At 35.3% G+C, this 27881-nt stretch overlaps 1 protein-coding gene across 1 annotated transcript; it reads right to left on the bottom strand.

Annotated features, from left to right (window-relative positions):
• Nucleotides 1-49: 49 nt before the first annotated feature.
• PTBP3 (polypyrimidine tract binding protein 3) lies at nucleotides 50-27479 on the bottom strand. Its single transcript, XM_062599529.1, has 13 exons — nucleotides 27409-27479; nucleotides 23432-23601; nucleotides 22580-22726; nucleotides 15233-15397; nucleotides 12206-12316; nucleotides 10437-10611; nucleotides 7173-7250; nucleotides 6389-6528; nucleotides 4832-4865; nucleotides 3555-3647; nucleotides 2731-2947; nucleotides 1583-1660; nucleotides 50-912 (listed from the first exon to the last, which is right to left on the bottom strand). The coding sequence occupies exons 1-13, from the start codon at nucleotides 27431-27433 to the stop codon at nucleotides 780-782; spliced, it is 1566 nt and encodes a 521-aa protein (XP_062455513.1). The 5' UTR covers nucleotides 27434-27479; the 3' UTR covers nucleotides 50-779.
• Nucleotides 27480-27881: the final 402 nt, after the last annotated feature.

The following is a 27881-nucleotide window of genomic DNA, read 5'->3' as shown; positions in this document are numbered from 1 at the left end:
TTATGATTGTAAACATTTTATTTTTAAAAGAAATGTATAAACTCTTTGAAATTAGGACTATTTTCTTCTCTCAAATTTTCAAGTCCTATCATAGTAAAAATAACATATGAAACTTCAATTCCACTATTTAGGTCAAACTAAGTCTCTGATACCACATTTTGAAGAAACTTGTCAAATATCTTTCACTCCACAGAGAGAAGGCACTGCCTTTCTTCTAATAATTTAATCCTTGTGAACAACACACACTTTTTCTAAAGTTACTTTTAAAGATCTGCCAAAGTGTAAACACTCCTGCAGTAAGATAAATACTATTCAGTGGATACTCACTGTCAATGCTTGCTTTTCCTCAAGAAACCCAAGCACTGTTCACATTCAACTTAGTGTTTTATCTATTCAGAATAGGCTTATTATTTCATTAGAAATATTCTTTGTTTGATATATTGCAAAAATGCCAGAAGTGTTGTGTAAAGCTGACGTGGAACAAAAGCTAAAATGATGTTCTCAAAACACAAGTTTAAGTAGGGAATTTGATGATAAATATTGTGGCTAAAAAAAATTCATAGAAGAATCTTTTTAAGGCAAAATATTAAACTCTGATCACTCCTGGCAGCTGAAACTGGAAAACATCATCCTTTGATTCTTTACTGCAAATATGAACACACAAACTCAGAATGAACTTTTTGTTATAAGAATCAGAGTTGGTCACAGCTGCTACAGTCTCTGTCTGATGGTTTTACTGAAACTGAGATGCAGTCTTAAAAGGAAAGTTCACAGAAAAGTCAGATTGTAGATTTTGAGAAAGAAACTCTGAGGTGATGTTTTTCTCCAAGGTCATGATTGTGAAGTGCAATAAGAGCCTGGATTGCTTCCTCCACGGAACCCAGCTGGATGAGAGCCATTTTGCGGTCTTTCCTTAAGTACAAAAAAAATAAATAAATAATAATTCTAACTAATTTTTCACTGCACTAACCCAACACAAAGCAATGCAAGTATTTTTTCAGCCACTTCACATCTCTTTCACACTGAACACTTACACAGTGAAAGAATCAGAACTAACCAAGCATTTGCTAAAACAGACAGACAAAAGCATGCAAATTTTACAGACCATAGGCCTACAGCCATGACTTTCTTCCATTATACTGCATCTCAAAAGCAGTGTTGAAAGAAGGCTCAAAGACTCTGGAAAACACTTGTATTGCACATGTCAGGCATTATTCTAGCCATGCTAAAATAATGCCACCAAGCAGCTGACAGAACAGATCCATTGTCAACGTTTACACAATATTTTACTTGCACTTTCTTTTTAAAAACTATTATTTCATTTGCTTTCCTTAAACTTACCTTCCTTTGAACAAATGAGGAATTTGTCAACAGACAGGATTGTAAAAATTCCAACTGATATATTTTTCATTTAATTGTGCTAATACAGTATTACATTTAAAATATAAAGATTAGAATTATCATAAAGATCATGATAGTAGTACAGCTTTTGCCTACAGCTACAGCTTTGTACACATATGGAATTTCCTCCTCAAAAATTAAAGGTTGAAAAACAGTTCAGCATTTTTACTTGAGAACTTACTGGAAGAACTTGAAGGCTTTCACAGTGCATCCAGTACCTGCAAAAAGGTTCTTCAGATCATCAACAGTAACAGAAGGCCTAATTAAAAACCAAAAAAAAAAAAAACCACAACATGAAACTCTGTCAGCTTATAAAAGAGCAGAGTTTTGTAATAGTACTGAATTTCCCGTTCTGGCTTCTACATTAAATCTGAGCATCAAACACTACCAACTCAAGGTCAGTCAGCACTCAACCCCAAACATCCTGGCTTTGACACTAAGATTTAGCACTGCAGTGTGCTGCAAAAATATTTTAGATACAATCTTTTGCTTTTCATCCTCCTCCATTCCTCTCTCTGCAGAAAAATCACTGAAGAGCTTAACTAGTAACCTTAGAAATAGCTTTGATCTTGTAATTACTACTAGTGTGCTTTGTACATTCAGTTTTGAAAGTTTCCTATTTTATTCAAAAAGCCATTTTCTGAGTTTTCTATATTGATTTTTCTTATCTGGACAAAATTCCATAGTTTTCGTCTTATCTCCAAGTTTCTCTCTGCACAGCTGCAGAACAAAAGCAGCCTATGCGAACTTAAGAGGTTTGGCTGTCACTCCACACATTGTTGACAGTATTCTATAAAGACAGGTTAAGTTTTGAACAACACAGTTCTTGATACCTTTTTTCTTAAAAAAACAAAACAAAACAAAAAACAAACTCCCTTCTAGAAAAGAAATATAAACTCAGTTAAAACTGTCATTTAAAAAGTGTTAAGTGACTTAAAACTGCATCTACATTACATAATCATGCCAATGATGGATTTGTTATAACGTAACTCTCATACATTATACACAAAAGCCCATCTTTAATCTTCTGCAAAAAATTACAGCACAGGACTTAGGAAATGAAAAATGAATGCATCTGCCCAAGAAAGTACAAACACTGTTACAACTCATCAAAAAACCAGTAAGTTTTAATCTTTTATCCTCTTTGCCAATCATAGAAAAATAAAGTAAAAGGATTTGTTTATTTTTAAATTATACTGCAAAATGATCCCCAATACTCAGGAAACTGTAGAAGATAAAGGAAATTTAGAGTCCATGTCTGACATTGTATCTTAAAAACATAACCTAAAAACAATTATCTTTGAGAGTTGCCCCTACATAGGTACTCACGGGATGTTGGAGAGATGCAGAGTGGCAGAGGGAGGAAAGATATTTTGGAAGTTCTTAGAGCCAGGCTTCTTAAAGCGATGTAAAGGGCTATTGCTATAGTCCTTAGTCAGGCCTTGGTCCTCTTGTCCCTCACGAGGAAGTTGAACTGCCTGATGTTTTGAAAGAGTAGCACGGAGGACCTTCCCATACAGCCTCTGCCCATTCAAGTAGCTCATAGCTGATCAGTAGCAATATCATTTGAATGGGAAAACAGACAAGTGGAGGGTAAGAAAAAAGAATTCTTTGAATACTGCTGTTGTCCTCTGTTTAGCATTAGATTTCACTCTCTCAATTTAAATAGCAATTTCTGTCAGTACTAGGTGAGTTAGATTTGCCTTCATAATACTATATTTAAAACGAGTATATGTATGCTATATAATCCTTTAATCTAAATGCAACATAACCCTCTAATCTAAATGTAACAAAAATTCAAATCAGTCTTTCACAAAAGAACACTTCATGACTCTTAAAAAGATATATATATATATATATATGTATATATAAATATATATATATAGTAAAACACAGGAAAATTCTAAAATAAATTCTCATAGCACTTGAATGGAGAATTGTGGGTTTTTTTCAAAGCACTATAGAAAAAACAACTCATTTACATGAAAGCCAACAATTCAATATCAACCTATAAAAGTAAAAGTTTGTATGTAGTAAAATGTCACTATGATTAAATATAATTTGTTTACGGTAGTCACTGGCAGATGAGAAATTCCTAATCCATACTATTTTCAGACTAGATACAAGCATAAATAAGCCTCAAAAATCCATACCTAGTTGAGCCTGGGTTGCATCTGCCATTTGAACCAAAGCATTTTCTTTTTTGTTAAACATGATCTTCACACGATGTACATCACCATACACACCTGTGAAAATCCATACAGGATTATTTGTCCAGAACATTTGCTATGAACAGCACAAGAACAAACTTGTTTCTTTTGATGAAGAATAGTGTTACAAAAATAAAATAATCAACTCACTAAACCACCTTGGTTAGAATCTAAGAATGAAGAAGAACTTTCAAGCTTGCGTATTATTTTCTAAAGTTCAGGATTTTGAGTCCTCCCCCGCAACAGGATCTTAGTCATAAAACTGCACATTTATTTTCAATGGCTAAACAGTGCAAAAGTGTTAAAATCCTCCCAGTAGAGGCATTTTAGAACATGATCATGCCATTAAATATTTTCTCCTCCAAATAAAATACATGCCAATTCTGTAATCCATTTCCTCTAACACAGTCTTTGTTTTCCATCTTACTTTACTTTCCCATTCTTTGTAGAAGAAGGAAAAAAAAAATCACAGAATGTGCTGAGGTTGGAAGGGACCTCTGGAGATCTAGTGCAACCCCCCTGCTCAAGCAGGGTCACCTAGAGCACATTAGACAGGGTTGCAGCCAGGCGGGCCTTGAATATCTCCAGAGAAGGAGACTCCACAACATTTCTGGGCAACCTTGTCCAGTGCTCTGTCACTCTCACAGGAAAGAAGATTTTCCTCACGTTCAGGAGGAATTCCCTGTATTTGAGTTTGTGCCCGCTGCCTCTTGTCCCGTCACTGGGCACCACTGAAAAGAGTCTGGCCTCATCTCCTTGACAACATCTCTTGAGGTATTTATAGACATTGATAAGACCCCTATCTTCTCTTCTCCAGGCTAAATAGGCTCAGCCCTCACAGCCGTTGCTCGTAGGAGAGATGCCCCAGTCCTCTAATCATCTTTGCAGCCCTATGCTGGACTCTCTGGTAGTGCCACTGGCCTTCTTGGCTACAAGGGCACATTGCTGGCTCACAGTCGACTTGTTGGCATCATGCACACTGAAATTCTACTGAAACTCTAGCAGCTTTGCCTTTTTGGTACCTGTGCCCTATGACTACTGATTCAGATTATTGTCATTTTAAAACTAACATACTGTCTTTTGTGTTTTCTATACAAAGAACAAAACAATGGAATGGTAAATAATCAGTGTATGTCAGTTATATACATAACTGGTATATATATTATACATATAATCTATTTTATACACATAATATATATTTTATATACATAAAATCTTACCAAATAAGATGAAAAGTCCATGTGGTGTGATGACCTGTTTAAATGACAAAACAAATATAGCAATTTTAAAACAATGCAAATAAAACAGAAATTGAATCCGTTAGTAAACAAAAACAAATGCAAGAGATACTGCACACTAACACACAAACATGTTTCTTGAATTTCTTGAAGTCATTCCCATGACTGACTGAAGCAAACAGCCTTCTTGTTAGTATGTATTTAATAATCACACACAAAACATTTAGGCAATGTAGTACTTCAGCTAATGCATTTTCATCACTGAAGATTCAATCTATTGTGCTGAAGAAATAGCTAGGTGGCTTAATTTAGTTGAATCTTCTCTTTCCACACTAGCATTTAATTCACCGAAAAATGAAAGCCATTTGCCAAATGAAAACTGGAAAAGAATATTCAAGAATACAGTGGTAGATATCTTCTATACAGAAGACACCTAAAAAAAAATAATTGCTTCAGAATGTACTTTTTCTTCAACTTTGTCTCCATCTCTGCATATCACTATGCTAAAGTCATATACATACTACATAACTGTTTAGATATGAAGCAGTAGACACAGAGTATTATTTATATTGTGTCCAGTTAAAACTAGGAACAGAAGTATGAATGAAATCCTTTTTGTTCAGTGATTTTTTAGCTAAATGCTAGTCTACCAAGCTCCTCAAGCACCAGAGAGAATAATCTATACCCTAATGAAGCCAGCTTTTATCCAATTGAGGCAAAGGTTTTGCCAGCAAGGATTACTAACAAAACCTGGTAACCAGAAGCACTACTCACCCCTTATAGCCCAATCCTTTCTCAACTTACAACATTTCCTTCAATGCGTGTTGAAATACAAATACATTATTTAAAAACAGAACACACTGCAGCTTAAATATGACCCTGTATCTTATCATCAGCATGTATGGATGAGAAATAATTTCTATCAATGTAAAATTCAAATGCTTCTTGCTCTTGTTTTCTGTCTCAAAAATACTTTACTTAAACACCAACTTCATCTAAAGACATATCTTAATCAGACCAGACTGCAGTATTTCTATGAAAAAAGAGATTTATAAGGACAAGAAGAATAATTGATTTAAGAGTCATGAAGAGTCATGAAATGCAGACAATGAAACCCTAAGAAAAGGTAGAAATGTAGACTGAAATTATGTGAACCAGATTTTCTGTACATAGATGAAGAAAAAACAGAGTTTAAACAACCACTACTGAAGAACAAGGGAGAATCTGTTACTTAGCTGCCAAAAATATACTTACTACAGACAGGTTGTCCCACATTTTTAATTTTACCTTTCAAGAAGCTGAGTTTTATTAAATGAATACACAGTTTCATCAGTTGAAATACAAAATTCTATATGACAACTTCTAAAATATGATAACTATTAAATAAAGCATCAACATCCTAAAGATAGCTTTGATCTATGCTTCACATATGCTTAAACAGCTCATTCTTTGAAGACTTATAGGATCATCTTGAATAATCAGCTGCAAGAAGCGCTACAGTACATAACTACTTGCATCAGTTCAACCAACCAAACTTACCTCAGAGTTGAGGTTGCTGACTAGTAAAACAGAATTTCCTGGAACGCCAGTAACACCTGGGATAGTCATTCGTCCAGACACCGCAGAGGTGGGCATTCCAAGAGGACCAAGTGCTCCAGGAACAGGTGGAACTGAAAGATCTGCAAGGGAATTAATACAATCATATGACATCTCAGAGTGGGAAAATGCATTTTAGAAAACTGAGAAGCAGGCTTAGTTCTGAAAAAAAAAACTCACTAATAGAAACAATGCTGTCAAGTATTTCAGTTACTTCTAACGACCAACTAATAAACTAGGAAGCACCTCTTCTCAGCAGAAAAAGAAATCTTCACTCACAGCAAGGGGGTCACAGCAAAAAGGGTCACTAACTGCAGCCCAGAAAAGATGAAAAGTTTAGCACAAAAGTTTATCCTGTGCTAGAGAGGAGAAGATTACTGAGTCTGGAAAACTATTTATTTTTCATTTTGTACCTAGAAAAGGAGAAACTAATGCTTTACTTTTGAGTATCAAAGAAGTCTTATGATTTTCAGCAAAAAGGATGCCTAGAGTTTCTTCTCTCACAGGTACTCTTTGTAGTGGTATTTATTTCTTACAAGATGAAAAATCACCTCAATTTATGTTCTTTATTACAAAAAGTTATTTTATTCAATATGATATGCAAAGATAATCAGAATGCCTCAAATGAGCTTTACGTTCTGACTGCTGCTTGAAAACAAGACCTGTAATCTGACAGACCGCTAGATTCAAATGCAACCACTGCATTTTTTAGAGAATAGGAACTTACTGGCAGCTTGAGCAAAGCCAATGGCTGGGGCAAATCCAGCAGGCCCTGAGTACGGTGAGGAGATGATACCTGGCGTGCCTGCAGAGAGAAGACATATCTAATTAAAACAAATTTTAATATCTTTAGAAAATAGGAAGGACTTCAGAATGAGATTCAAAAGCCAACAGTACTATGTTGACTTCGGTCAGGAATTATATCTTTTATAAAATGTTAAAAACTAATTGAAATCCAAAATTCTATATTCAAAGAGAAAATTATCCATCTTTTTTTAGTGTAATGCCTCATATCACCTTCAGCGTCCCCTTCTAAATAAAATCAGAGCAAAATGCAATGTAGACTAGTTTGATCAAATCCACTGAAGTTAAGATATCTGTATACTAGTGTTCAGTAAAGAACTGCTTTTGTTTGTAAAATGAAAATGCTTTCTAAAAATTTTCAGGAAGGAAATACACTCATGAAGGATATTTTGCAATGATCATATACTTAGTTTGGAAATATATATGTACATATACATACATACATACATGTATGTATATACATGTGTGTATATGTGATAGACATACATATCATGTGTGTGATACAACATATATACACATACATATATATACATGTATGTATATATATAAATGGTTCTCCTGGCAATCACTAGTCTTTAACAGATTTTGAATAGCAACATACAGAGAGTAGTAGCCCAAAGATTGTTCAGTTGCTTTAATATGTGGAATTAATTGCTATCCTGGGCAGCACACAAGCTTGTGTCCTCACAGGCAATTAGATCCAAGCTTGAGTTGTAGATTCTTTCGTAAGTCAGTACACTAGATTTTTTTAAAAAACTGCACTTTTTGTATTATCTTTAAATACATTCTGAGTGTCTATAACATATTGAATACTCAAATCTCTACCACTAGCAGAAACAGCTACATTCTCTAACAGATGCCTATTGACAGGAATGATTCAATACCATAAGAATTAACAGTCACGAGTTTCAAAAATAACGAACGAAAAGACTCCACAGACCCCAGTATTCATGAATACTGCATCACTTTATGCCTCCTCTTGCCCGTAGTGACAAAAGCTCTTTAATGCAATGTGATGCATTTATCACATCAAAGTCAGTTGTTATGTTCTTGTAATATATGCACTGGTGCATTATACTGACAAGTTCTAGCAATATAGGTATCAATCACACATTAACTGTCCAAGAATGATAATGGAAACATTATTTAAGATACAGATAAAGGGCTTTTATTTTGCAAAATGAGACCTGCATGTTGCACACTGATACCAAAAACAAGCATGTAAAAACAGTCAAACAGAGCTAAGACAGAAATATCTGGAATCTCTGCACAGTTTTCATGGACAAAGTAACTTGCCCCATAGCTCAGCAGCTTGCTTTTAAAACATTATGATTCATACACCTTCTGCCTGTGCTCACTGAATGAGGAAAATCTTTAAATGCAATGTATATTTCAAAATCTACTTAATAGTTAAAATATCTTTCCTACCACAAACTGAAATTTCAAGAACAGCTCACTTCAGCTATTAAGATAACTTCAAGTCTACAGGAAAAACTGGACATAGCATTCCAGTAGAGATACCTGCTTTATCTTCTATTTCTCCATGAAAACTGCTTTCACTAGAAATAACATAGGAAGCATAAGTTCTGACAGAACTCTAACATCTTTGCCTACCATCACATAACTAAGAACTGTTCGAACATGCCTATGGCAGCATATCTACCTTGCTACCACTGATGGAAAAGTCAGAACCATGCTTTTCTCAGCCTACAGCTGCCTCTATAGACAAATCCAGTATGCGTTTTTTTTTTTTTTTTTTTTTTTTTAAGAGAAAATACCTATGCAGCTGCTTCACTATGACCACACTGTAAACTTCTCTCACACTGATACAGATGTCAGACTTTATTTACATCAGCACCTCTGCTGTTTTTACTATTATAATAGATATATAAATTGAAAATCAGATTGTCAGCAGAGACAGACTTGGAGGAGTGAGTGGGAAGGAAATGCAGAAGTGTTCATATGCCATTCCCTAAAAGCATGTGTACAATGTTATCTCTTTCCTACATGCATGTACTTAATTTACTATAATTATACTTTGCATTTTCACTGTCAATTATAAAAACTTAATTCATCAAAGCATATCAGACCTATAAAAGCCACAGAGTACACTGTTTTCATGATGCTGCAAGACAACTTCTTCAAAAATGTACTAAAATGGTTGTTCATGACAAGCATCCAAAATCAGCCTTTCTATAAGAGAATCCACAGAAATAATCAAGAGGGGTGAATGCAACTCACTTTCTAACTCTAATTAGAACTCTCAGAACTAGCTACCAGGAAAAAAACAAAACCAGTATCTGACACAGCTGCCTCAGAAAGTTGAAGGATAAAACAGAATTTTTCCCTCACCTTCTTGCCTGCTACTATTCTGAAAAAGAACTGTCCTTAGATATTTATTCAACAGTAGAAACACTTCTTAATTGTGTATTACTGCTAACAGTTGTCATTAGCAAAAAAAAAGTGGCTCAGATAGTTTAAATCGCATTGTGAAGACTTCTTTCAACTGATCAGATTAATCTGTTTGATGATTTACATTACCAGTAAAGTTGATTAAGTGAACATGCATAAGCAATTATGACAACAAGGCTTCTCCAGTGTAGCTTTAAGCAGACACTCATCTCTATGCCGTGGCAGGGACTTCTAAGATTCTAAAAAAGCTTCTAAAATTTCATCTTTTAAAAGACAACTGTAAAACATACATTAATAAGTACAGTATTTATAAGTATTGTTCTTCAAAACAGTCAGATGTCCTTAGATTGTGAACAAATAAGAGCCAAGAGACTTTAAAACGCTCATTTTCAAACAGCTTTAGGGAACCAGTGTCAGCTCTGGATGACTGTGCCATTGACCTTTCTGCTATGCAGCTCTTTTTATCCTATCCTGTAGCAATCATATAATTTCACACAATTTTACAAAAGTAGCTTTCTGGTGATCTCTTGAATTTGCCCAACAGCATTCCTCATGTTATGGTTTCAGATATTCATTCACTGAGAATAGGATTTTGGATTTTCTACTTTTCAAGTAAATTTTACTAGAACCTAGCAATCAGAAATGCACCTAAAATGGACTCTTCTTTCAATAAAACCATTAGGGAGCCAGAACATAAATCTGTCAAGGGCAATACAACAAAAAAGCATAATGATCTGATTGTGTGAATTTATCATTAATAGGGAAGATTTCTTACCAAAGGCAGCAGCCATCGTGGGCTCCAGGGAGGGCTGGCCATCACCAGAGGGAAGATCAAGGCGAGTGAAATCTCTGCTTTTGTCATTGTTGTACTTTACATTAAGGCTAGTTAACTTGGAGAAATCAATATGCAGAGTGCAGCATGCATTGTAGATATTCTGGCCATCCAGAGCCTAAAGAAAAATAGTTAAGGTTTCAGAGAGAAAATGCTACAGCCCCCACTCCAAATGTACATTTTCACCTCACAATTGTATCGAAACAGAAATCTCTTTTCTCTGTTTATGGTGCTGCTTTCAAATGTCAGGTGGACAATTACGTCATCACCACCTTTCCCTAAAAACGCTATACAGAGTACTAGTGTACTCTAATAGTATTATATTGCTTTGTGCCAATGTGTAACACGTAACTTCAAGGATGACTCGTCTTCCTGGATGTGCTTCTCACCTTATTTGTCTCCTAGTCATCACATGGGATCAGGTGCTGGTAGTGACATTAATACTCAGATTATTATTATAGGCCAGAAGCAATGAATTATGCACATTTGGAATCCTCTCTCTTATCTTATGAAAATCCATCTTTTTACCTGCAGTTATGCTCAAAGAGATCATCCATCAAAAAAAATAGTAATGGAGAAAGGGGTTGTTAAAAAAAAAAAAAAAAAAAAGAACTCAGAAGCTACTGTTTTGCTATAAGTTATAGAATTATCATTTCAGTTTTGTAAATATTTATAGGAGTAATCATACAAATTTTCCTGAACTTTTTAATCAGATTTCATTTATTATTAATACTGCTCTTTAAGAAAAGTTATTATTGCTAACAAACATGATGTAGCCCAACTACCTTTATTAATTCCTGATATATACTTCGTCTCTAAAACACACATTAAATTTACCTACTAGGTAACTAATGGAAATTAAAACATGGCCTGAAGTACAGTATCAATATTTAAATATTCCATGCCTTAAATTTTGAACCTGAGAATAAAGTCAATTTGAAAAACAAAAGAAGTGTAGAAGTTCCATTATCTTTAATCTTTCTGTAATTTTTCCGAAAAAACGAATTCTAAACACCACCTCATATTTAAAGAGAATCTTTTTTTTTAATGTGTACATTTTTCTGGAAACTTTAAAATTTATTTTACTTATTTACTAATTTGAGGTTATCAGCATAGGTTAAGGAGAAAAAAGCACTTTATGCTTAACTTCCAATAAATTAAATATTTTACTTTCTGTATTTGTTTGTTACTTCACAGTCCTGATATTATCACAGGATGAATTTTGACACTGCTGATCCTTTTGTAAAAGTCTGAGGTCTCAGCTCAATATCTAACTATCAAGCTATTCTTCACTCAGAAAATTAAAACTAAATTTCCTAAAAATGAAAATGATTAACTATAAGATGGCTAATTCCAAAACTTTAATTTTGAAATGGACATATATCTTAAGTAGGTGACCTTTTTTCATTACTGAGGATATCCATTTTAAAAAATCAGCAAATTGCTGGCTTGAAATTAAGAAATTTAAGATGAAAAGATTGATTACATTAATTTCTCACTGAAATTCAAGACAGTAAAATATCCTGCATTTATCAAACTAATCTCAAGGAATTTAATTAGGGATGCTGAAGTTATTCTATGCAACAAGAGTATTTAAGAATGAACAGAAGTAAAAACATCAGTAATTGTTGTTAATTCTACATATAAAGACCAATTTATCTGGAAAATAAGTCAAACAAAACAAACAAATAAGCAGAATACACTACACTTACCATTTTGGCATAATGTGCATTGACTGGATCAGCATATTGAAGCAAGACTTGAAATTGATTATTCTTTGTGAAGGTGATAATCTTCAAGACAGTTCCAAATTTAGAGAAAATCTGAGAAGGAAGAAACATGGAAACTTTTGAAAACCATGAAGAATTCATCCACAATAAAAACTAACAATTTGGCACTCTACATAATTTTCTGAGGAATGATTTTTGCTCTGAGAGCTGAACAGAAATTGATTGATGTTAGAAGTTTGTTTCAGGCCAAAAAAATGTTATGGAAAGTGGGTAAAAGCGATAAAATTTCCAGGAGAGCTAGCAATAACTGTTCAACAAAAAGTGGAGAATTCCACCCCAAGCAGGCTTTTGTCCAGGGTCTACATAGAAATTGGCAGCAGTGAAACTGAATGCTTGAGAAAGGGAACCTCACAAACTAACTGAAATGGGGACAGCTAGCTGTCTTTAGAGATACCAGTATTTAAATTCTGTATTTAAAACAAATTCTGGAAATTTAGTGGTTGAAGGTACAGTCTGAATAGTTCATGACGCTACAGATTAGTTATGCAGACTCAATGTCAAATTAGAAGTCAAGGAAGCAAAATAAAAATCCAAATTGGGACCTCTAATTTACAACTGAATTGTATTTTGCTTATTACATATGCAAATGAAAGCTCTATAGATTTTGAAAGGCTGAAATTATATACACCTGTTTAAAAAGATCACTGTGTTCTACACACAGGTATACAAAAGAGTACCCATAAAGAATGAGCAGAAAAAACCTAACTAGACTATATCGTACAAAAGCAGAAAATCCTGTATCTGACATAAGAGTGAAAAAGGAAGTGTGACTATGAAAGTACTGACAGCAAATTTAAGCTGGATATACAGTGCAGGGAAAATGATAATTGTACAGGTAACTCAGTATTTAGTTTCAGAACAAACTATTAGAAGTAATGCAAAGCAATACAGCAGTCAGGAAAGCAGAACTGCCATTCTGCCCTAAATGAGTTTTAACCCTGTAATGGAAAGAAACACCAGGGATTTGCACAAGCATCTCTTATCAACCTACTGGCATAGAATCATGGATACAAGACACACTGTCCTAACTCTTTGTGCTTAGTTCTTCTCTCTCTCTCTCTCTCTCTCACACACACACTCTTAAGGTTTTTATGCCACAGTCATCATTTTGTGGTAGGAGACAGAACAGAAACCTTTTACACAGCAGTTTAAAATTAACTGTTGAGTTTCTGTTCACAAAGCACTGCTCCTTAACAATGGTCAAAATACAGACTCTGAGCATACGCTTTCCATTGTATGTTTCTATATAAGAAAATACACCTTTTTAAGGTAATAAAATTCAATGTGTACTTCTATTTTTAAATCTAAACTCCATTGTACATACCAATTTTGTTTCTACAAAGGTAACACTGAATATTCTTTCTAATAATAATTATTTTAAAGTAAATTTAGTCTAAAAGTGAATGTCTTTCCTGAGAAGCAGCTACAATTCACAATATATACTCTGAAGTTTTGAATGACAGCTTGACTACCTATATATCCTATATTATGCTATAAAAATGAGGGAAAACTTGCATTTTCATTAACCTTACCACAGTGTTACAAAACAACATGACCTTGTAGCTATCTATCATGCACAAAGTGCTGTTCTAATTAAAAGAGAATATCCCCTGTTAAGAACTCCAAATAAGATTCCTTTTCAAATATCAGTTAATTTTCCAGGTCTACTGCAGAAATATTTGAGGGAGGATCACTGAGCAACTTATATTTTGAAAATACAGTTCTGCTGCAATGAAGTATTAATTTTATTTAAGTAACTTGGTGTGAATCTCCTCTTCTGTTGCCTGCTTAATAAGAATATCATCCAAGAATTGCTTTTACACTGTTAAACTAGTGTAACTCCCATAACCATAGAAGTTAGTGCACTCAGAATAACCTGAGAACAAATAATCCCAAAATGTTAACATAATATTTGTACAAACACATTAAAGAGTGAACAATATTCATGGATGCAAATAAAAGTTCATACCACGCTAATTGCTACCCCAAAGTGAGAACAAGTAAGTGTATTAGCTAGCAGGTATCATGGAGGAACGGGAGAAAAAAAGGAAATATTAAGAGGAAGAGGAAAAATAGCAGTATTTAATAATCAATTATTGTTTGAGATGCTTAAGTAGAGCTCCAACGAGAACAGCAGCAAAAATCTCCTCCCAGAACTGAAGGTCCTTGTAAGTGATTCCCAATCATTTTAAATCACATTAATTGAGGAATCCTACACATTTGAGGTGTGATTTCTATTGCCTATATTTACTGGTTATTTCAAAAGCTTCAAGTATGAAATCCTAATGTAATATCTGAAGGAAATACTGACAAAATTTTCAGGCACATAGAAATAGTCTCCTAAAGTTACCGCTTTTAAATGTATAGATCTCAACAGCACAACTGCCTAGCAGTGAAGCCTTTCATAGGTATAACCCGCAATTACTCCAGGCTTGCAGGGGTAAAGTATTTGACATTGTAACAGCTGCTGAAAAATTTAATACATTTGTCCAAAATTCACTTACATCACTTACACAGAATGATAAAAGTTAATATTAAACCCTCAAAGGTAAACTACAACAGTTAATCAGTATGAAGAGTGTTAAAATATTTGCTTCTTGAAATCATATGAATCACTATTTCACTCACATAATTTTAGCATACATTGAAAGTAATACCCCATGTTAGTTGCTGCTAGATCACATTTCTGTTTATCATCTTAACTAAGGAAGTAAAAAGGAGTGAGAGAGAACCTGAAAAGCTGACTACAGAGCCAATCTACCATGACTTTTTTTTCAGGTAAAACTGATTCAAGCCTAGATCCACAAAACAAATCATTTTTGAAGTGACAGTTTTTATTCAAACTGAGAAATACAAGCATTCACAGTCCTTAAAAACCACAAAGTTAATGGATTTACACTAGCAGTATAGAAAGAGATTTTAACCATTTGCTTTATCAGTTCTCATTACCTGATACAGCACTTCCAAAGTGACAGGATAGAAAAGATTTTCAACAATGATTCGAAGAACAGAACCTGGACCCGGAAGGAGCCCAACTTCAGTAGCAAGAGCACCTGTAACAGCCAGGCTTCCAGACTGCACAGCATTCACAGCTTGCAATGCAGCTTGGGTTCTCTGAAATGATGATACAAGGGAGACCACAATTAACTTACACATGTAGAAATTATTCATATGTAAGCAAAGTCCTCTTTCAAATAAAACGTATACAATTTTTAAACCATTTCTCCTTTATCTGACTACTTACTGGAATTCCAGGTGAGCAGGTAAATCATCCCCCCTCCTTTGCTTCCCCCAGCCACCAAAATAGGTCATATCAGACTTGCAGAGTACAGATAGAACATTCTCAAGAACTACATGACTATTTCAGGAAAAGTAAAATTCTTTTTAGTTATATGCTCACTACTTATCAACTGTAATGCCAAATAAATGCAATTTTGCATTCTTTCTATATGTTTTCATCATTCCAGATGTACATTCTAAGAAATCATTATCACCACCTTATGCCAGTGGGCATCCAATCAGTCAGCACACCAAGAATGATTTGCTCAGCTACATTAGCATTCCATTCTCTTCACAGGCCAAGTTTTGCTGATAATAAGCTTGAAGGCACTTACTGTGCTCTTTTTCCTCAGTCAAGGAAGACCACAAAAAGATCCCTTTAGATCTAACTCCTCAAGCTGCTTAACTGGGACTTGGAATGTCTCCACAGTCATGGAGCGCTTTTCTCCAAAAGGTCTTCAGACAACCTTTGAACACTATGGATAAGTCTTTCCTTTCCAGATATACTTGGAGCTTGAAGCCATGTCTCCATGATATTCTTGCCTTGGAAAACAGACTAAACATGGCATAGGCACAGTTGCTGCCTACTTTTGGAAACATGCAACTCTGCAAAAGCTGTCTCTCAGGCCTGAGCCTAGACACTATGAGGTGTGTAACATAGTGCTCCAGAAATTTAAATGACAGCCAAACATAAGAGTAAGAAATGTAGAAGACAAATAAGATGATCTGTATATTTAAAAGTAAGTAATGCTTTTATAAGAGGACAAAGCAGGGACTGAATTACATATTAAGTTAAAAATGCTCTGAGATACAGATATAAGGAGTCTTATTTGCAAATACAGGTGTAATTTTCCTGAGGCTGTTGTATACACCATATCCTTAAAAATGTGTTATTTATTTTTACATATGACAAACCAATTCAGTAATCTTGGATGAGAAGAGATGCAAATAACCTTTAGCAGACTGAAAAACTTGCAAGACTTCAGTGACATTCATATCAGCACAAATTAAAAATGAGTGCTGATTTTTGTCCCAAACACAATTTGCAGCATTCCTACAGAAAACAAAATTGATCTGCAAGTAACACATTCTATGATTTACATAGCTAAAGGATAGGTCAGTTGCAATTCATCCTGGAATCCAAAAATCCAAGTGGATTTTAACTGCAGTATGATGGTTTGTATACTTTGATCTTATTCAGAGAAGAGTTTATTTCCTTTAGAGATTAGAATTAAAATCACCTATCTGCAGTGCTCAATTCATATTCAGAAATCAGTTTTAAGTGCTTTGAAAAATATAAGGAAGAAATCAGCTCTGATGCTTGTCAAAAGGTTATACAGCATCAATTACATGTATAATTGAAAATATTCATTTCATTAGATCTAGGGTTCTTCCTAATAATAAACAGTCAACATTAAAGATAACACTATTAAGAATAAGCTTAAATACAACTTAAAGATGATAATTTCCTGCTATTGATTTTTGCTAGCCCTTGGAAGTATATTAACAGTGAACATAAATCTTACAAAAGCAGGTTATAAGACCCCTTGCAAGAACATTCATATCTAACTAAGTACCAAGATCTGCTTTCTGGGCAGAAAGTAGCTCATAATGCTTCAGGCGGGCTTTCTCTTCCTTGTCTTCTTCAGATAGTATCTACAGCCCCAGGATTAGCAATTAACTTTAAGAAAACACAAACTTATAAAAATGAAATAATATATTTTTGTAGTATGTGTGCTGCTGTGTTACTGATACAGGTAAAAAAATGCTAGTTACTTAGTGAAAAGAATTTACTAGAGAAGACAGTCTCTCCATATTTTGATTGCATTGAGAGCTGTAACCTGATGTTAAAACTTTAGAATGATGCAGCTTCTTTCAAAACATATTGTAACCAGTTATTTCTAAGTAGTGTAGAATATAAGAAAGTCCAAAAGTTTAGAAATGTAAATATGCCAAGCTAATTTAAGTTAGAGGCTAAGAAAAGATTAAAACAGTAAAAACACTGTTCAAACAATGCACTAAAGCAAAATAAGTCCTCCAGAAGAGGGACTTTATTGCATACAAAAAATGTAATCAGGCAGACTGTTTTGACTTCTTTCAAGTACCTAGCCCATTTTTCTCTAGAATCTAGCAGTGCTAGAACTGGAGTATTTTCTATGTAAATCGGTACTGGTTACGGTTACACATATTTTATGTACCGACTCAAAGCCAACTACATTATAAACTAGTCCTTTAACAGAGAAGTCTTCGCTGAATGATAGCTTGTTATTGATCATAAAAGCAAGAAAAAACAACTGCATCTATGACAAGAGAGCAGTATTTTGAAATACAGACAATAGTATCACTTTTTGATTACTTTCCTAAACTTCCCCTGTCCATAACCCAGCTGATAGCATGGTGTAAATACTTGCCATCTGATATAAAACTGGCTCAATACTGAAATTTACATTTCAAAACAATTGCATAATGAAATTACCAGAACAGACACATGCCATAGAACTTTTAAGCTTTTCAATATACAAAGGGTATATCCAAACTAAAAAACTGGCTAAACCCTACACTGGAGAAATTCAAGTTGGTGGGGCACAAAAAGTTGTGAGAAAGGCCTTATTTGATCAGGCCAGACTAGGATCTGCATTTTGCTATAAATATTTCTTGGGAGAAAGTAGGTTTTATTCCAAGGATGGTATGATACTGGGTCTTGCAGTTTACACGTGAGAAAATCTTTCTTGAAAACTTTATTAATATTCCAGAGTTGAAAAGGCGGCCAAGAAACCTTTCCTGTAAATTACAAAATCAAATACTGAATTGTAACTACCTTAAATGTCAACATTATCACATAGGCCTTCTACATTCCAAATATGCCATTGCTAACAGACAGCGTAAGTAGCAGTCTTCAGAATGACCAAGGAGTTCTATCATCAAATCAGATAATCTGCCCACATTTACTATTTTTCAGAAGTACACAGAAAACTTCCTACTTCAGAGACAAAGTAGGTTTTTCTGCTTTGAAAGGCATAAAAATGCATTCTTGAAATCACAGTACCATAGTCAGTTTATAAATAATGGAATACATAATATTTCTAGTTAAATCAAACTTATAGGTATAGCTCCTTAAAATATAATGAACCAATTTAAGAGATCACTGTTACTGAGAGGAGATTCAGATTTGCTGTATTTTCCCCTCATCACAAGCCTATTCAACACATTAACCCAGAAAAACAAAAAACAAAAAACAACTACCTTTTCTTGTTGTAAAGTTATGACCTGAATCACCCACAGAAGAATCCAGTAAGGACTGGACATAGTATAAAGAAAATGTAGTTGGAGGCAGGAGGAAGGATGCACTAGACCCTCTCCTTTTGGCAGCAGTAAGCTATTAGGTGAGCTCAGTTACTTACAGAATTACTGCTTCAGGAATACCTCAAGCTCTTCTATTTTTAATACTGCTATACTTAACTACAAATGTTCACTGAAGAAAGTATTATTAGTGCCAAGTTTCTGTCAGAAACCTCATCCAGAAAACCAATTACAGAGCAAATAGTCTTTAGAGTGGCTCCCTCTAGAAATACTCCTCAGTTACGTGTTCCCAAACTGTTTAATATTGAATGCTACAATGATCAGACTAGTGCACAAAATAAAATACACAAATAAAACATTAAACTTTTGAATTTTTTAAATTAGGGCTCCCTATTTAATTGCAAACTTTGTGATTTTGGAGCATGCTTTTACAAACTTCGGCTTTGAGTGAAATTATGAATGATCTCTTGCATATAGGCTATGAGTGACAACATAGTATCTCCATTAATGAAATAAGGCCATGTCACTTCTAGCAGTCAAGTGCTAAAATGCCGTTATATGAGCGACAGAGGTTTCAGACAAATGAAGACGGACCTTTACCTTGTGCTGAAATCCATTTGGAAGGGGAACAGAGAGTGGTTTTGGTCACTGCAAACTGAATTAGTAATTATGAACTTGGCCATCTCTTACTAGGTTTGGATTAGAAATCCATTCCCAACTACAGTATCGTAAGCGCGAGTCTGCTGAGATATCCAGAAACCCGTTCACAAAGAGAAACCTGCCTGCCTCCTTTTGGAAGGAAGGGACTCCCCCCCACCCCTAAAGTGAAGGCTTAGCCACCCCATGAGAAAAGCTCTTTCACACTGTTATCCTTCTAATCCTTCTAAATCCCTGTGGCACAGTACTGCTAGAAAAGGTTTACACATGATAGAATGATTAAGATATCAAAACAACAACCTCATTTTTAAAAACAGAATGTTATCTAGAAAAAAATGTATGTAATTGATTTGATTTCTTTACATTACAGGTGATTCTCTATGAAAATCTACCCAAGCAAACAGAAAAATATCTGCAAACTCACAAGACAAATACTGTATTTTTTCATACAATCTCTGCTTATTTAATCTTTATATAAGAAAATAACATAACATTTTGGTCATGTAACTAATTACTTCTACATTTGCAAGATATGACATGCCATATAAGAAAGAGATAAATAGCTGCTTACTGAGAAATTGATTGTAGGTAAAAAGGTACAAGAAATATTTTAAAGATCGCCATATGCAAGAAAGATGTCATTATCTATAGCTTCTGGGCACTATAAGCTTGGATCTACCGAAAAAAACAATTTTGTAGCAGTTTTGAACCAGAAACACCTGTTCCTTCACACTTTGATTTACATTTTGTGGCTAGGTAGCAAAAAGGATGCTTGCCCCTTTTCTGTCCTGGCATTTGCATTCATACAGAACATTCTGGAAGAAAGGAATGTTTTTTCCACAAGAATATACGGTTGTAGAAGTTTGTGGAGCAGAACAGGGCAAACAATGGCATCTTCAGCACCGAATACAAACTGGGAGATGCCTAGAAGCAGTGAACTTTTTTGCTACTACACAACCATGTCTCATAGGTGATAAAAAAGGGGAAAAAAAAAAAAAGTCCAAGCAGGACTTGAAGAAAAAGGGCAATCACTTAGGAACACAATGGATAGGTTTGCATTCTCAAAAATACTCATCCACCTCTGTTGGCAGCACTGATTTTTCCTGTTTATGAAGTTATTCCCATCTAGATGGATCTCAGAATCCATCCATTCACTTTATAGAAGCAAGATAGCTGCATCTCAAGTCTCTGATCAGAACAAAACAGAATTGGTGAGGTTGGAAGGGAAGTCTGGAGACTGTTTAATCTATTCCCTCTGCTCAAAGGCGGGTCAATTACAGCAGATTGCTCAGGACTTTGTCCAGTCAGATTTTGAGCATCTCCAAGGATGGCTACTCCACAACCTCTCTGGCCAAGGTGTTCCACTGTTTGACAAACCTCACTATTTTTATTTTTTTACTGTTTAAATTGAATCTTCTGTATATCATTTTGTGTTCACTGCCTATTATCCTGCCTAGTAGGCACCACTAGGAAGAGTCAGCCTCCATCTTCCTTACTCCCTCCCATCAGGTGTTTGCTCACAGTGTCAAGATCTCACCCAATTCTCTTCTCCACGTTGACCTATCCCAGCTCTGTCAGCCTCATTCCAAGTATTTCAGGTGCTCCAATTCCTTAATCATCTTTGTGGCCCTTCACTAGACTTGTTCTAGTATGTCCAAGTCCTTCTTGTATTGAGCACTCCAGCACTGGACACAGCACTCTACATGTATATCAGTATTGCTGAGGAGATGGGAAGGATTGCCTCTCTCCACCTGCTGGCAATGCTCTGCCTAATGCAGATCAGAATGCTGTTGGCCTTCTTTGCCACAAGGGCATACTGCTGGTTCACGGCCAATGTATTCTATATCAGTACCTCCACATCCCTTTTCTGCAAAGCTGTTCTCCAGCCAGTTGGCACCCCTCCTGTACTGGTTTGGGGGATTATTCCTCCCCAGAGCCAGGACTTCGCACTTCCCTTGGTTGAACTTCATGAGGTTCCTCTCTGACCATCTCTCTGGCCTGTTGAGCTCCCTTGGAATGGCAGTACACCCCTGATGTATCAGCCACTCCTCTCAGTTATGCATCATCTGCAAACTTGCCAAAGATGCATTCTGCCTCATCATCTAGGTCATTACTGAAGATATTAAACAGTATTAGACCCAATATTGATCCCTGGAAGACACCACTAGTGATTGGCCTGCTGCTGGACTTTGTGCCATTGATCACAACCCTCTGAGCCGGACAGTTCCAGCAATTTTCACTCTACCTCACTGTCCACTTACCTAGCCTGTACTTTATCAGTCTGTCTAGGAGGATGTTATATGACAGAGTGTCGAAAGCCTTAGTAAATAAAGATAACATCCAGTGTTCATCCTCATCCATTGAGTCAGTCACCTCATTGCAGAAGGCTGTCAGGTTGGTCAGGAGCAACTTTTCAAAGATCACTAAGAGTGGCCTTGCCTTCATGATATCAAACTTCTCCTTTAGTCTCAGGGGCTTGGGATTCTTGAGGGCAGCTCTTCCAGCCAAGAGCTGTGACAAAAAAGGCATTCAGTACTTCAGCCTTTTCCATGTCCTTTCTTTGTCACCAAGGCCTCTGCCCCATTCAGCAGTGGGCCCACATTTTTGTTTGACTTCCTTTAGTTGCTGATATACCTACAGAAGCCTTTCTTGCTGCTCTCAAATCCCTCACCAGAGACACTGGCTTTCCCTGCATGCTCACATAGTGCCTCTGCATTTCCCCTGGGTCACCTGTCCCTGCTTTCTCTTCTTCTATGCTACTTTTTTGAGTTTTGTCAGGATATCCTTGCTCATCCACACAGAATTCCTGCTACATTTGCTTGATTTCCTTTGCTTTGCTTTGATATTCATCAAAATGGACTAGTCTTGAGGTCTTTCACAGTAATTTTAGTCTTTGCCTAGAATGCATGGAAAGCTTACAGCCTGAATTGCCACTGAAGGAAGCAATATCCTTTAGAAGTTGATTATTGATGTGGTATTAGTAGAAAATAGTATGCTTATTTATTTAGTAATGCAAGTCATGTGCAATTCTGTCCTGTTAAATGGAAATATTATACTTACAGCCTGATTAGGTAGATTGTCAGTCTTAAGTTCTCTGTGATTGGAATACTGAATGTAAACAGGCTGACTGCGGAGGTGAGGTGTAACAGGAGTATAGTAGTTCACCATAGTAACAGCAGCTTCTTCAGAAGCCATTTCCAAAAAAGCCTGTAATCAATATATAGCAGTTTTCAGCGTTCTTTTGTTTACATAAGAGAACAAAGCATCAAAGCATTATTTATTCCCAATTCCATTTTCACTAAAAACAGATCATGTGAAAGTACAGCAATGTTTTGCTCAGTATTAAAATACATGTGTGTGTACATGTGTGTGTGTACGTGTGTGCGTGTAGTTGTGGGGTTATTTATTTGATTTGTAAGGTGTTTTTAAAAAGATTTTTACATTGTAAATACAATAAATCATTACAGAAGATATGGAATAAGTATAATATTAGGGAAGCTATACTACTGAAAAATCACACAAAGTAAACAAAAACCAATCTTTTTTCACTTAAAAATATATGCATCTTAATTAATCAGGCTAGATATTTCAGTACAGATGTCAATACTAATAATGGCAATGCAGTTCTTGATCATCTATGTATTAAGATGGATATAATGTTAATCAATATTATTAACTTGTTACTAGAGCACTATTCAATCCAAAAGTATATTATGAACTGTTATGATAAATATCAATACATTCATTCACATTTGAAAATATGATCATCTTGAGCCATCAGTGCTCACGACCTTCTTGCAATTAGACCTTGTTGCAATTCTTTTAAATTAAATGCAATACCAAAATGGTCATATAACACAAATCACATTTCTTCAGCCCTGCTCTTATATTTAAATGTTGAAAATAACATACCTGACTTTTTCCTTTTAGCATCAAGAGGTTGGTTACTTTGCCAAAAGGGAGACCTAATGAAATGACTTCTGCTGCAGTGACATCGCTTGGAATTTTACGAAGATGAAGGACACGAGAGGGGGAGCATGGAGATCTGTTTCCTTTAAATTTCTTGCTGTCATTCCCATTAGCTAAAATATTTCAGGGAAAGTGATGGACAAGTAAACAAGACAAACTTATTATACAGTGTAGATGCCAAAATCTAAAAGAGATATTGACTGTTTTCTACAGCTCTTTCAATACTAAGAAAGGACAGTATATATACAGTCAGAGGACAATTTAAAGACCCCTACATCTTTTCCAGATTTCCACTGTTCTTGGGGTTTTTTTGGAAGTCTTACAGACAGATGCCAGTAACTTCTTCCCAAACCCTCTATACTATATTTACATGCTACCTACACAGGAGAAGTTAGTAGTAACTGGGGAGGTAATACATTCATTCTTTATTACTACCTTCTTACCTTCCTACATCATCAATTACTTTAACCAGATTTAATTGCTACCTTGAGTGATTTTTATTAAAGCCTAGCATTCTGCACGCTTGTAAGTTAAATATCCTTGAATGTGATACAGAGCAGTGAGTCATGGCATCCATTTAGATTCTAAAATCTTCCACTTCAGTAAACAGCTTTTTCTGAACATGTATTTATCTGGACTCTGTAACAGATAAGTGACCAACAGTTACACCTTAGAGCTGTCTCAAAGCCCTTGAGAACACTTTTAGACAGAACACCACACCTGAAAGAGACATATGTTCTAAAAGCTATCACAGTGGAACAGTAACTGTCACAGTAATAAAAATTAAATTCATTAGCCTAATTCCAGATGTCAGTAGTAGACTGTCTAAAACAAGCGACAGAGGCTTATGAGACCTAAAGAAAAAACATACACATTGAGTGGCAAGACAACATATTTGCTGGAAAGGAAACTATACTGAAATCTAGCTGTGTATCACTCAAGTTACGAGCAGAAACAGCATTCTCTTTTGGCTTACGTGCTGCAGAAAGTTTTACTCCAGTGAGACAGATAGCACATGAGGTGTGAAGGCTAAGTTTTACCTTCCCAAGAGAATCCCAAAACATTAAGAATAAACATTACTATGTACTTACTAAGTAATTTCAGATTTTCCTGTAAATTTTCAATACAGCCTAAGGCTGAGAAGTAACTCAGAAGTCACTCTGTATGAGGGATCTATTTTTTTTTTTTTTTTTTAACCTGGTGGAAGTCTATAAATCTTAAAGTTGGATGACCTAAGCCCCAATAGTGGCACTTTCTAAACCAGGGTACCTGATTCTCCTCCCTCTCCCTTACAGAAAGGGAGTCATGCCTGGCTTTTTCCAGACCATGAAATTTCAAAAGGTAACACATGCTCTGGGTGCATTTTGAAAAATGTGAACAAATAGCATACTTGCTGGAGATGAGATTATAAGAAGGAAGAGAAACATAACCAATGTCTATCATTAGCAAGCTACAACAGGATATATTACCATGCAAACCTAATGACTTGTCCTATTCTGTATAATCTACTTCTCAGGCTCAAAAGGGATATGACTGAGTCCTTCACTTTACTTTAAATGAGGGAACAAATAAAACCTAACAAGAACTTTGCCCCTAGCTTAAAGACAAAGGTTTCTCACAGAAGCAATAATTTCTAGGTTCTGATTCACAATCACAAGTGACAAGACGGAACTAAGCAGCAGCCAGAGCATTTTCTCCCCAGATCTTTACCGAGAGTTGTAAGAGTTTGCAGTTGAGATATTCAGCCAAAATGGAAAGAGCTTAGTAGAACAATTCTGGCTTGTGTACACAGATTACATGTCCTCTGTTTAACTTGTTAAGATTTACCAATTAACAAGCATGTATGTTAGCTCTAGTTGATTTAGCTTTTGAATACTGATCAAAATCTGACCTAATACCCTACATGCTGAAAAAATACTTCTCCAGCTAAGTCACTAAATCTGCAGTGAAAGATAGCACTCATCCTATTCCAAGGATAAAAGTCTGAGCTTCTGTTAAATCATTCTTTTTCCAACTATTGTCTGATATGAATCTTGAGGCAGAAAGCTAATTACGTATTTCCTTTAGCATCTTAATTTCAAAATGGCTTCAATAATTCTTAAAGCATGCCCACCACCATCACCTCTTCAGAATTTTAAGCTAAAATGGATGAAAGCAGAAAATAGAAATGTAAAGGCAAGATAAGTCTTATAAATATGGAGAAATCTGGGGTCTGTCACTACAAGAAAGGTTAATTATAAACGTGATTCATGATTACACAAACATATTTTCCAAACTAATAATCTCAAGAAACTCAAATGCATTTTAAATATGACCCACTATATAAAAAAGTTGCTACAGCTATATTAGGTGAACAGCTGCATCTCAGTAGAGATTATGTAATCCCAAAATGAAGTACAGATATCAATGAGGAACTAGATTTTTCCAGATTTATTAGCAGCCAGACATCTCTATTGTATTTTAAACTTTATTATTATTTAGACCCTCTGGAAGTTGCTATGCATTAACAGTGGTTGTAATGCTAGTTACAAAAGCCATGTACTCAGCACAGATTTATATTTCTTGCTCCTGGCTTATCACCACAAAAATACTACCTGCAAAGGTCTGAAATACACTTAAACTACTAAATTACTAAATTATAAGCTAACGTTGCTCCAAACCAAGCAGAGGCCTCTGGACTTCATAGTGAGTCAACTAGGAGACGCATGAGCAATCTGTGATGTATAAGTCAAAGTGTAAAAGAAAAATCTTAAGTTCCTCATTTTCTTCCTCCTCCTTATTCTCCATTGGAACTACAGCATGCAAGTCTTGAAGGCTTATCAAGGTCATCTGCTCCATCCCCTGTTCCTCAACAGAATCAGTAATCTAGAAATCACTGCTAATAGACAATTGTCTTTGTCAAAAAAAGTTAATATATGCAATTATGTGCCACAAACACTTCATACATAAGCTGGGCACATCTCAAAAAAGCGGTCTCAACTTTCTCTCACTCTCAACTTTCCAAATGACCTAATTCATCATGTAGCCACAAAGTTCTTGGTCAATATGTAGAAGTAGGGTAAAGAATAATATTTTGGCTTGTAGTAACACTTTCACACATTCGAAAGAAATATGGCAGTGTTTTCATATTAAGTATTCATATTGCATAAATAGTTCCAGTTTCCTTACTCCGCCTCTGTGTACTAATTCTGCCACCTCCCAAAAAACTACTGTGCTGAAGAATAGTAAGTGCAGCTATGTGGTGAACCAGATCAATGAACCAGGTGATCAAAACATTTCCCTTTTTCCTACTGCTTCCCATGCCAAAACACTGCCACTCATGTGACTCCATGGAGAACCAGTTTAGGGACAACCTGGCAGAAAAGCATCTACAAAATAAATTACAGGTCTCCATGTGCTACTGAAGAGATTCTGGAAGCAGGGTAGAAATCAGGAACAAGAACACCTCTTTCATTAGAAAATCACCTTAGCTCTTTATCAGTAAATCAAACAATGTGTCTTATGTTCCATCAAACTGAGACTGATATAGGATATTCACCTTCTGGCTCCGTAATCCTCATAACCTTGTGATACTTAAAAACAAATTCATTTCAAAGACTAGTGCAGAAATACTGAGCAGGAACACAAGAACATCCACAGAAGGCTACTTGCTTTATCATGATTATTAAAAATAAACCTTTCTTGGCCCATTTCAACAAGTTAGCTTTAGAATCCCTTAATGCTGTCACTGAGTAAGACTTCTGGATAGATTCCAGTGGCTCTATTGCTGGAGTGTGATTAGACTTCATGATCTGGGGAAGCTGTTCTTGGAGACATTAAAGAATACAAAAGAAAAAAATATATTATCAATAAGAACATACATGCAGTTGAAGAACTGTGATAAAAAATTCTTTTTTATTTATTTATTTTTTTTTGTATACCTGTAGCTGGAGTAGAATTGTTCATGGTAAAAGGCCTGTTAGTGACACCAGAAGAAAGAAGCTCATCAGGTCCACGCTAAAAAATAAAAGACAAGTTTACCAGTAAATGATGTTATGATAAAGTAGCAAAATATAAAGCTAAACAACTCTTGTCATTTATTCTTGCCAAGAATATTCTCTTTTTTTCTCTACCCACTATTCAGCACATAGCTGGCTTGTTATGAACTTATGTTTCAACAACAACAACAACAAAGCAAATTCCAACCACACAACCATTTGCGTGTCTAAAAAGGCTATTACCAAGTTCATCTGTGTTGTACTGATTATTTCTTATATTATGCTGCTACAAACAGTTTACGCTTCAAAAGATCAAGTGTAACAAAGGGCTAGAAAAAGAAATGACTCTGAGTTGTTAACAAAGCTCCTGGTCTACAGTTCAGCACTGTTTCCAGATATGAGTAAACATGTAATCA

This window comes from Rhea pennata, chromosome Z (assembly GCF_028389875.1).
Source record: "Rhea pennata isolate bPtePen1 chromosome Z, bPtePen1.pri, whole genome shotgun sequence".
In the NCBI taxonomy this organism is placed as follows: domain Eukaryota; kingdom Metazoa; phylum Chordata; class Aves; order Rheiformes; family Rheidae; genus Rhea; species Rhea pennata.
This window is presented reverse-complemented; position numbering and strand designations above follow the sequence as displayed.

What these genes read in the sequence shown, in the direction of transcription:
- PTBP3 (XM_062599529.1), bottom strand. Translation starts at nt 27,433, where the DNA reads ATGAACAATTCTACTCCAGCTACAG. An exon ending in TGCTAAAAGGAAAAAGTCAG is followed by an intron (nt 22,727 to 23,431) that starts GTATGTTATTTT and finishes TATTGATTACAG; the next exon opens with GCTTTTTTGGAAATGGCTTC. An exon ending in AAAGCCTTCAAGTTCTTCCA is followed by an intron (nt 913 to 1,582) that starts GTAAGTTCTCAA and finishes TTTGTACTTAAG; the next exon opens with GAAAGACCGCAAAATGGCTC.